Genomic DNA, 11,395 nt, shown 5'->3' on the forward strand with positions numbered 1-11,395 from the left:
TTTTCTAGTCTTAACGACTACTCAAAGCACTTTTCCATCTTACAGGAACCATTTACCATTCACACACACATTCATACACTGTGGCTGTCGTACAAGGTGCCACCTGCTCATCAGATAAACACTCACATGGGACTGCAGGGCCAAGGATTGAACCACCAACCTACTAATTGGCAGGCAACCAGCTCTACCACTGAGCCACAGCCACCCAAGGGTAGAGCAGCCGGCTCCGGTTCATTCTGGCACTTGTGTATGAAGTAGTGTTTGGGTTAAATATATGTATATATATTTTATTTTACTTTGTTTTGTGGCCTGAGTTGCCATACTGGCGTGAGATGCCGAGATTTCTTTTGCTTTACGTTTTGCAGCTTGAGTCGCAGTACCGGCGTGAGATGCCACAAATTATTTTACTTTGTTTACTGGCCTGTGTTGCCGGTCTGAACGTGATGCAGGAATTAAATTCCTTTCTGTTTTGGGTGCAAATTACTACATTTGCATTTGTATTTTCAGATCCGTTTCTGCCATAGAGGTGAGTTCACATATTTTGTATTCTCTTCTTCTTCCTCCCAGGTTTTAATTTCTAATTCCTGTCACGTTTTGGGGGTTAAGACCTAGTTCTCTACCCCTATTTAAAAAATGTATTAGCACTACAATGATGGAGTCCAATCTCTATAGATCCTGTGCATTTTATCATGCATCTGTACAGTAAACCTTTGCACATGTGCAAAAGTCTCTCCTGATTGAAATGCCATAGTGGACACAGGAAGTGATCCAAAATTTGCACGTTTTTTTTTTTTTACAAAAAAATTAATATGGTGCATTATACCGTCACGTTTATACCATGATTTCTAGTGTGATGAATGGTGACTTAAAATTAATTTTAAAAAGTATTTGTTCAGTAGATTAGTATTACCCTTCATTCCAATAAACGTCACTAAATGGCCCAATCCCAAAGTCTGGGCTCACGGACGGACGGAATTCCTAAGGGCTTACGGTTGTCCCAATGTCGAATTTCAAAGGGCATGAGGGTTTGAGTCGCGCTTAACAAGCCTTTTCTGTGAGTCTGCGTTGATGCAGACTTCACCAAAGGGAATGACCCACAGTTCAAAGCATCGTGACGTTTACTGTCGAGACCATAGAGAAGTCCAGAAATTACAAAAGGTTAACAACAGCCTGACACACAACCACGGAAAGAAACGGACCTATTATCCAGCTTGTAAAACAAGAATTTGAAGTAATTTCAAATCAGCCAGCTGTCTCCTGTGCCTTGGCCATGTGGAAAGCAATAAACTTAAAATTAAAATATCCAAACCGGCAAGTTTCAGCAACATCTTTGTTATTAAAAGTTGCCAAGGTAACATGATCTTGTAAAGTGCTGTCCCAATCCCATTTATACCTATCTGAGCCAATGTGGCCTCACACACTCACTCACTTAGCACCTGAGATCAATTAAGTCTGAGTCTTTAGTCCTACATACCTCAGGACTCACTTTGGTATAGGGCCACTGTATTATATTTTGCATTCAGGGTTTTTATTACATAATGTGGGTGTTTTTAAATAAAGTATACATATATATTTTTTGGGCCCTTTAGGCCTTTATTTATACAAGAAAGTTGAAGACATGCAAGGAGAGAGAGAGAGAGAGGAAATGACGTGCAGCAAAGGGCTGCACCGCAAAGTCAAACTCCCAGCCACTTCTTTGGAGGTGCAAACCTCCATATATGGGCGACTGCTCCACCAGTTGAGCTACCCAGGCCCCCTTAATGTATACCGTATATTTATTATATTTTAATACATAATGCATTGTAACAAGGTGTCTAGATAATCTAACCTTTTAATGTTGAGTCCTAAAAACATGCTGAACAGCATATGACAAAACTAATTATGTTGTAACTCCAAAAGAGAATTTGTCACAAAGAACGGTTTAGTTTTTAGTTTAGTATGTACAGTGACACACCTTTGTGTACAGTGAAACACCTTTATTTACAATTAAACAATACAAACTTGACATTTCTCCAGTCACCCACTGACTCCTGGTTGACAAACTTTGACCCCTTTCTAGTCAATACTTTTCTTCAATAATGCAGATATAAATAATACAATGTACTCCTTATTGTAGTTGTAGTAAGTAATAATTGGAAGTGGTTCAGGATATCAGAAAAAAAATTTCAAACCCTCATAAAGCTCAAGACTACTTGCGTGACTCAAAACTATTTAAAAGAAAAAAATGATTTAAGTTGACTGTAAAAAGGTTTGGTCCAAGTTGGTTCAGTTAAACCAAAAGTGGTTATGCTGGCCTTGCTTAATGATGCATGATGCATCTGCGGCAAGGATCTGCAGCAAACACTGTATTTGGAATAATTGTAAAGTGGTTTGAATTCAAGTCATGAAAACTACTTGTTACGCAAATAATTAACTAGGTTATTTATTGAGCTGCTACCTTGATTCTTGGGAAAAGCACAACGTACAAAATCCAGTAATGTAAACAATTTGTAGTTAATAGACTTAATGCAGAGACACAGAAATATTCTCTATATTAAAACATTGATATGTTTTTGGCCAAAACATAAAATTGCTTGTCATGTTGCTAATTAATTTAAAAGTGTATAAGAGGAAGCAAAAAACAAACCAAATTCCAGTACAATTTTAGGATCAAAACCTAACCTTCTCCAATGATTCAACAGGTTTATTTTCAGACTACAGAAAGAAATCCTACATCAGGCAAAGAAATAAATTGATTAGTAGAACATGACTGTAATATTGAGGTAATTTTTTTTTTTTTTTTTTTTTAAATCGACACATAACTCAGCTTTGACTTCCAATTTTGGCTCTCTTTGAAACCTCTTTGTCCCAGTCAGTGTCAAAAACATCATTCCCTAACTCAACAAAGCCAGGCAGAGACAGTCTTGAGAAGGGACCTTCAGAACCACCAATACTACTTAGTGGAGCACCCAGCTCAAAACACTTTCTTTTTTTCAGAATGGCAGTGGTTTCATAGTCAACAAGACCATCCTTTACCATGTTTACACTAACATGGTTGGCAGCATGAGTAGGCTCTGTCTGCTTTGCTTTGCACTTGGTTTCAATTGGTAACTCTTTCCCTGATTTATGTTCCAGTTCTTGTGCGAGCTCTGTGGCTGGGGCAGGTAATGTGTCCTTTACTTTGCCCGCGGTGATTACAGTGTTGATCTTTCTTAATAAGGGACTGTTTTCGGGGGGATTTAGAGTTTTCTTGTCTTTGGAATTTGCTTTTGAGCATTCAGCACCATGTCTGTTATGTGTACTTTTTCCCACTGCAGTAGGATTTTTTTCCACTTTTTTTTGAGCTGCGATCGGGAATTCAGTTGTGTTGCTGAACGAGAAACTTGAGAGTTTAGCCAGGGTTGAAAGGGCCAGAGTGGGCTTGGTGTGGCTTGATTTAGATGGTGCTGGATCATTGATGCAAGTGGTTGGTTTTAAAGGTCGGACGCAAGTACCTACGTTAGTCTCATTGCAAGTGGTGTCTCTGGTTCTTTGTTTTTGACACAGATTTTCTGTATCATCACTTCCCTTTATTCTACCTACAGTTTTGTCATGTGCCAATTTGCCCTTTCCAAAGGAAAAGTCATACTTATCCAACTCTTTTGAGCTAAAAGAAATACTGGTTTTAGCCCGTTTCTCTCCCACCTCACTGACACAGTTCAACTGCTTCCCGCATTCCAAAAGAATTTGGTATTGGTTCTGTCTCTTATTCTTCTCTGTGTTTGTAAATGGGACAGGTGAGTCATCATAACTATCTGGCTTCTGTTTACTTATTCTGCTTTCTTTGTAGGTGTGAGGATCTCTGCTGCCTGGGTTACAATTATTTTGGAACTCCGTGCTGACATCTGGGCTGGCATTAAGGTTGTGAACTAAAGGTCTCATCTTCCTTGGTTTGAATCTAAAGCCGGAAAACTTTGCATTCAATTGTTTTTCTGTTTCAGCTTCTGCTGCCATCTTTTCATTTAGTAGTGTACTGATGTTCTTGGTCCTAGCCTGGTCCCACTCATCTTTCTTCTCTAATCTACTGTCTTGGCCAGAGAGCAGGTTATCCTGAACTAAGTTATTTGAGAGGCAGTTCTCACTTGTATCTCCAGACATCACCCTCTCTTCATGTCCTTCTCCTTCTCCCGCTTTGTCAGACTGTTGTTGATTCAGGTCCAGCTCCATTCTTTTGTCTCTCAGATTCTTAGAGACTTTCTGAATCACACACCCCGTTGAATCTGGATGCTTTTTATCTTCTGGTTTCTTGGATTGCTTAATCTGCTTTTGGTTTAAGCTTTTTTCTTTGACGTTTTTCTCACTTTTTCCATTTTCTTCTGAAGTGACTGAGGCAACTGTTTCAATAGGATTTGAAATTACATCATGGTTTAATGATGAGCCATTGATACTTGGAATGTCCTTAGATTGACAGTTTGGCTGTTTAGTTAATGTAGACATATCTGACCAACTTTGTTTTCTATTTAGGTTTCCTTGAGTTGACGTAATTATGGATGAGGTCATACCATCTGACAGTGATGGAGTGATGGAGAGGAACCAGTCCAAGCCACTCTCCACTGTGACATCGCCCTTGCAATTATTGGTTATGTCAGGGCAGCGTGTTTTGTTGATGATGTTTGTGTCTCTGGGTTGATGTTGGTAATCAACTGGTGGGTCAAATTGAGAGGCCTCTGAGATGTTGCTTTTCAGCCTAGTGAAAAAAGTAAATGCAGATTAACTCCTTAGGCGTCATGTCTATGGCCATTAGGAAACCTATTAGGATCTATAAACAATTCTGTGTCAGAGGAGTCCACGGTAATTCAAAAACTACTTAAAACACATTAAACATGACAATGATACTGTGCACAATGCTAGTTGCATGAAGAAATTGATTGCAGTTGTTATGACTTTCCTGTTTTGGGCTCCCAAACAGTAGTCGATAAGCACAGGGGAGAAGTTCCTCCATGGACAATGCTTTTCGGGGTTTTTTTGTTTTGTTTTTTAAATACAATTTTATAAAAAGATAACAAGAGCTGGAATTAACCCAGTATTAGCATTAGAACAGACTCAACACAGTTACTCACTTGGCCTGTCGGTCCATCTCCTTCTGTAGAAGCAGTGGCAGGTTCAGTCCTTCCAGCAGTATCTGACACTGGTTTTGATACTGCTGACTGGGATCGTCAGGGAAGGAGGTGAGTAATGCATTTACATTTCCGAGCAGAGCACCACCCTAAAAGAGGATCACAGGATGGTGGAAATTAGAGGCATGGGACAAAAGCAAGATGAAAAACGTTAATAGTCACTAATGTGTCAATGCCAAAATGTATCACAATAATTAGGTAAATATAAATCAATTTAGTATTTCTGTTGGGCTTAAATAGTAACTTCACACTAGATTCTGGAAGCATAGCTGTCTGGCCTTTACATGTTGAAAGATATACACCTCTTAAATCAATGACAACACCCTGTAGTCACCCATTTTGCAGTACAACCCTGGTTGTACTGCAAACAAGGAGACCCAAAGTCCCCCTCCTCATCACTACTTCATGTAGATGTACTGAGCAGTACAGTATGTGTCAACTGTCCAACAGCAAAGAGGAGCATTAAAGGTGATCTATTATATAACATTTTCAGGTGCATTCTTGTATTTTGTGTTTGTACTAGAAATTGTTTATATGCTTTAATGTTCAAAGAACACTTTATTTTTCTCATTGGTCAGCAGTCCACATCTCGCTCCCATTGATGTGATTGCCTTACAGTCTATATATAAAGCTGTAAGGCAGGATTTTGTACTGAGAAAAACGCCAATAAAGGCTAATAAACCAAATATGACCCCATCAGACCCGAAATTGGAGAGAAAACATTGGCAGCCAAGATTACAGGTTTCCCTGGCGTTAGCACACAGCTACCATAGTTAGAAGTGCACAGTAAAACAATATAGCAGCACTTTCTATCGTCAAAAATTACAGATTAAGGCTTCTGAACTAAATACAACCCAAACGGACATGTTTCAATAGTAATGTGACCCGAAATTGAGACAATGTTAACACTACAGTAGCCTAAAAAACACGAAAACACTCCAGTCTTGCTTACCTGGAGCAGATGACCAATTATAGAAGGCCGGTTTGGTGTTACACAACACCGAGCCAAAAAAACAACTGTTGAAACCAGAGCATTCAGAACATCTGAACGTTTTAGCTCACAGGGATTTCTCTGATATACGTTTACCTCATTATACGTTTACTATGAAAATCCAACATTATAACATTATAGTTATGACAGAAAATACGGAAAAGCATAATAGTTCACCTTTAGGGATTTGTTTTTGACCAAACTGAGTTGCTGATTGTTGGAACAGTGGAAAGACTTAACTAAGAGACTTTTGTTTATTTTCTTTCCCTTTTGAATGAAGTAGGTTTATCAAGGTACATTTATCTCATCTTGGTTCGGTGAAAGAGACAAACCTAAATTCCGAAGGTGTATCTTTGTATTTTTTTGTATAGGAATATAAGAATATGTTCTTTCTTGACTGAATGAATTTGTTTTTTGAACTAAAAAGCTAACCATGTGAACGTGCCGTCTAAGCCAGGGATTTATCAAAAAAAGAGTTGGCAGAGAAACAAAAAAAAAAAAAGTCTTGAAAAATGCAAATTAAAAAAGTAAGTTGTATGACCGAGAAAGGAAGTTTGTTAACATCTGTTTGGGCTTTTCAATGCTGCAGAAACCTCAGTGAAACAGCAAAGCTAACGATTAGTTACTCACTTGTCCACCTGGATGCGAGCCCTCATCAGTTGTTATGTCTTTGTTTGCTGTTTCACTGTTTTGAATAGGTCAGTTCAACCTCATCAGTTGTGATGGCTGCTCCCAACGTGTTGGCTTTACAGCAGTGAGTTTAGTTTGCTAATCTACAACCATACATGAGCTAACATCAATTCTGCCATATTTCGTTTAGTAAGCAGAGACACTAGCAAAAGTGATCACTGTGACAATGCCCGTCAATGAATCTGGGTGGCATATTTATGTTTGACAATATCAACAATCTTTCCGCAGCATCGCTTACTGCACCTTTAAGGTTGTTGTTGGCTGCTGAGCTGTTGCTTTCTGTGCCAACACACTAAAGCAGGCATTTCCAAGAAGCAACTGGTAGCTTGCAAGCAGGTTTCCAGTAGCTTGCCAATAGGTTGAAAAACTGAGAGACAAAATTACGACGATATCGTCGTAATTTTGTCTCTCAGTTTTTCATAAAGTTATCTACCTCATTTTTTAAAATGAGGTAGATAACTTTATGGGCCATAGAACTGTAAAGTGGTAATGTTTTTTAAGACCTTGATGGTAATATTTTCAGCGATGGTGTAGCTATGTGACCCATGAAAAGTGCAAAATAGTAATGAACCTTGACGTAGAGTTAAGATTTTTTCATAAGCTTTGGATATTGCAATTTTATACATGTACAAACAGTACCTTCATTCAGTTTATGTGTGTTGTGTAAATAAATGTGATGCAAGTAGCTCTTGGCCACTTTCGTTTTTTTTTTAAGTAACCCTCAGATGAAGAAAGGTTGGAGACCCTTGCACTAAAGTAACCCTAATCTCCCCTTTACCAATTGTTTTACCAAAGCAATATCAAGTGGATTGTTTAGCTATCTCAACTAATTTTGTTTGTTTTTTTTATAACAGAAGGGGTTGTCCTTTTTCATAAAGACAAAGGGAAAAATCATATTGGTGATCATTGTTCGTGTAGCAAAGTAAGTAATTTAATTTTGTTTTATCCTTACCTGCATGGAGCACTCCATGACAGAGACAGCTATGACAGCATCCTCTATGGTCACCGTCTCTCTGTACATGAGCCTGGCATGAGCTGTAAGGTTAAAACAATTCTGTGTCAGTGGTACAGTTCTGTTGGTTTCAGCTATTTAGAAAAAAATTCAATTAGCATTTTTATTTGGGCCAAAACAAAGTTTGCAATTTCATTTAAAGAAGGAAACGTTGATTATTTTATTTATCTCTTTATTATTTTTATTTATAGCACACCAAAAAAAATGACATAATGTATGGAGCAAAGGTTTCAGCCACATCCAGTATATTAACAGTTGACTGGTTGCTTCTCTAGTCAAAGCTTTGTGAGAGTGTAAAAAACACTTGACTCACATGATATCTTGGCTATATTTTGAGACTCTAAAGTCCTGTAAGTAGGGCTGGGACAATATGGATTTTTTTCAACCGCGATTGAAAAGCAAGAAATTCCTGCCGTAGTACGGTTTACCGCAAGCCCCTTACAAGAGTAACGTTAGTTAGAGCGAGAATGGCAAGGTGCCTTAGGTGAGTGACATCAGTGCCCGTGTTGTTGCGCAAGCAGAGCGAGCAGTGGAAAAAAAGAGATAGCAAAGTTGATTAAGATAATTCTAAACAGATTTCTGTAGTTCAAACAACTCAGAATTGTATTGAACTGTTGACAAAGTCAGTTATAACGGCCCACATATTAAAAAATTATCGGGTTTAAATTGGGCTCCGGCTCATAATGTCAGTCGGCCGGGCTTGGACAACGTAAACAGGCTCGGGTAGGATTGGACTTGATTTTTTGGGCCCGATCTAAGTTTTAGTTCCCAGGTGTTGACAGTGAATTTTAAACATTAGATTTTGCAGCTGAATTTGGCTTGTTGAATTTTAGCAAGTTGAAAATATATTAGTTGAATTTTATAAATTGTATTTTGCATCTGAATTTGGTATACTGAAGATTTTTACGTTAAATTACTGATTCTGAATTATTCAAGAACTTAGAAAACTAAAGGTGAAAATTAGTTGTTGACAATTTGAAGAGTAAAATTCTAAGGCAAAAAATATATATTTTTATTCATTTTTGGCTAAATTGTTGTCAATTATCCCATCCCAATTTGGCTATTTAAAAAAAAAAATCTTTTTAAATCGACTGTTCTCGCATATTTATAGCGGTCAAGATTAACGTGAAAATTGGCCGTAAATCTCACAATGCCTTATGTTTTCTAGAATTGATTTTTTTTATTATTCAAATTATATTTGACTTTCACAGCCCTAGTACCTACGCATTTGGGCTGCATGATTAATCGTATTAAGAAATCAGCCTCTTGTTTCAAACCTTTATACAATGTCATTTTTACGTGATAATGATTCTGCCCGTTTGCATTGGTGTGTTCCTCCACATTAAAAACTGTGCACATGCAGAGGGGGCAGGACATAAATCTAAATACATTTAACGAATAAGAGACCTGAGTAAAAAATAGTAAAGGAAAAAACTAAAATGTGTCAAAATCAGTGACGACCAACCAGGGTGGGACTTTCCGGGGGGGATGCGTAGGTCAGACATGAGATTTTCTTTATGAACTGTGTCATACATGAAAGTCTACAATGTGTGAAGTTAGCTTAAAAAGTCAATCTTGAGTTTTCTTATAAATGACAGCAACATGCTCACAAAGTTCAAAATACACGTTTGTTATCTCTTTGATCTCCCTTTGGATTTAAGAGAAGATTATACACAATGTCACAATGTCCAATGTCATGGATTACCTTTATAATTTTTGTGTGGCAGATGAAACTGTCAATGGACATTCCAAAGCCAGATGTCTGGGCCTAGGCCAATAGTAGACAACTTGTTAAAATGTTTAGATTGAGTTTAAAGCTCAGTACAGACCAAAGATTCATGACGAGACGAAACTTTTGAATCAGCAAAAACTTATTTTTTTTTTTAAATCACTGGGAAAAGTATGGGGTGAGGGGGTCCCTTCTCAGGGCCATCCAATCTCTGTATGACCATCATCCTAGGTGCCTCTCTTCAGTCACTCTCTAGCTCGCTTGACCATACATGCAGTGCATGTGCACTGACTATCTGCCACATATCTGCCTCTGACCAGTTAATAAAAATAAAATGGATTCTAGATCATTTCTTTTCTATTTGTTTGTAGCTGACTTTGCTATAAGCTGTTGCAACTGGTGCAACCTTACGTTCTAAAACCAGCCACTGGCAACTGACCAGGTGAGTCGCAGGCGCCATCATCAGGTGGCTTGGCTCAAGCTGAGACAGCCAGCTCAGAACCCAGAAACTCAGCAGTGCACATACAGGAACCGGCTAGCTATAAGAACAAGGTAGCAATGGAGTTTTTCACACATCCTCATGGCTGAGCCGACAAAAAAGAAGCAGAAAGCTAGGAAAGCATTGTCTAAACAGAGAGAGGAAACAGCAGACTGACTGGGCAAGGAGTCAGACACAAGTAAACATCGGAGCTGCCAAATATCTATTCCGAAGCTATAGGAGGAGCTCTATAGAGAAACCTGCCAGCAAATAGCTGGCAATAAAAGAGAAAACGGAAAAGAAATTGCCAAACTGCATAGTGCCCCTTTAACAGTGGTCAATGCAAAAGGCTAATACTTCAGGACACTATTAGGACATTTTTGGAACTGAGCACAACCCCTAAATAAAAGGCTGAGATCAAGTCAAGGTCAACCAACCTAAGATTTGAATTGATTTAAAAAAAAAAAACACACAATTAAAATGAAGTCAAAAGTCCATCCTTACCTTCAGCCAGTCTGCTAAGACTCTCCAGCATGCGGATGGTGGTGCGGGCAGCGTTGCGGCCATCACTTTGTCTCTGCAGCTGGTAATAACGTGTCAAGATGCTTTTGGCCTCCTCAGACACCTGCGGCTGCAAGCGTTTAATCACACTGAAATAAGCCTTAATTTTCTCCATGGACCACAGGCTGGCAGACTCAGCAGGTAGTCCTGAACGTAAAAGTAGAGGACTGACATTTTACCACTTTTGTCATGGAGCCTTTCAGGGAATGGGTGTAGGACAAAATTAATTTAAGTTATAATTCCATCATTATACTTGTTACAATATAAAATCACAATAAAAGTATTTAATGCCTTAAATACAAAACTAATATTAATAATGAATCCTTATCTCTCATATGTATGTATGTATATATATATATATAATATATATATAATATATATAAATATATTAATCGCATAATTTCCCTGAATAATCGCGATTAATCGCAAAATGAAATAATGAATTCAAAAGTAGTGTATATAGCGCAATTGTTTTTTAAATGTTCTGCCATATGATTAAAAGTGCCATAACAGTTGTTCTGCAAAAACTTACCAGCATTTTGTTTATAAAGTAGCAGTTAAATTGTCCGTCTGGATTTATTTTATATAAAAGCTTGTAAAACATCAACCCTGTTGTCTACAGTCAAGATATGAACATCATTTGTTTCAGGACAAACTGGGTTATTAGAATATTTGGGCTGCAGTGAGGTCACTTGAATGTTAAAAATGGTTGTAGGACATTAAAGACAAAAACAAATGAATCTTCTTAGGTGCCTCAAGGGGCGGTAACCCACGAACACCCTGGTGGACACCGGTGGTC

General features: G+C 38.1%; 2 protein-coding genes across 2 annotated transcripts in view; one reads left to right on the top strand and one right to left on the bottom strand.

Annotated features, from left to right (window-relative positions):
* Positions 1–11,395, top strand: part of mdn1 (midasin AAA ATPase 1) — a 1,030,807-nt gene that overhangs the window by 916,216 nt on the left and 103,196 nt on the right. The window lies entirely within an intron of this gene.
* mcm9 (minichromosome maintenance 9 homologous recombination repair factor) overlaps positions 2,794–11,395 on the bottom strand; it is a 31,149-nt gene continuing 22,547 nt past the window's right edge. The window contains exons 12-15 of the mRNA XM_032542338.1: positions 10,540–10,743; positions 7,769–7,851; positions 5,079–5,224; positions 2,794–4,705 (exon numbers count right to left, since the gene is read on the bottom strand). Of these exons, the coding sequence (XP_032398229.1) occupies positions 2,803–4,705; positions 5,079–5,224; positions 7,769–7,851; positions 10,540–10,743 (2,336 nt within the window). The 3' untranslated portion in view covers positions 2,794–2,802. The remainder of the gene's footprint in view (positions 4,706–5,078; positions 5,225–7,768; positions 7,852–10,539; positions 10,744–11,395) is intronic.

This window comes from Etheostoma spectabile, chromosome 18, assembly GCF_008692095.1.
Source record: "Etheostoma spectabile isolate EspeVRDwgs_2016 chromosome 18, UIUC_Espe_1.0, whole genome shotgun sequence".
In the NCBI taxonomy this organism is placed as follows: domain Eukaryota; kingdom Metazoa; phylum Chordata; class Actinopteri; order Perciformes; family Percidae; genus Etheostoma; species Etheostoma spectabile.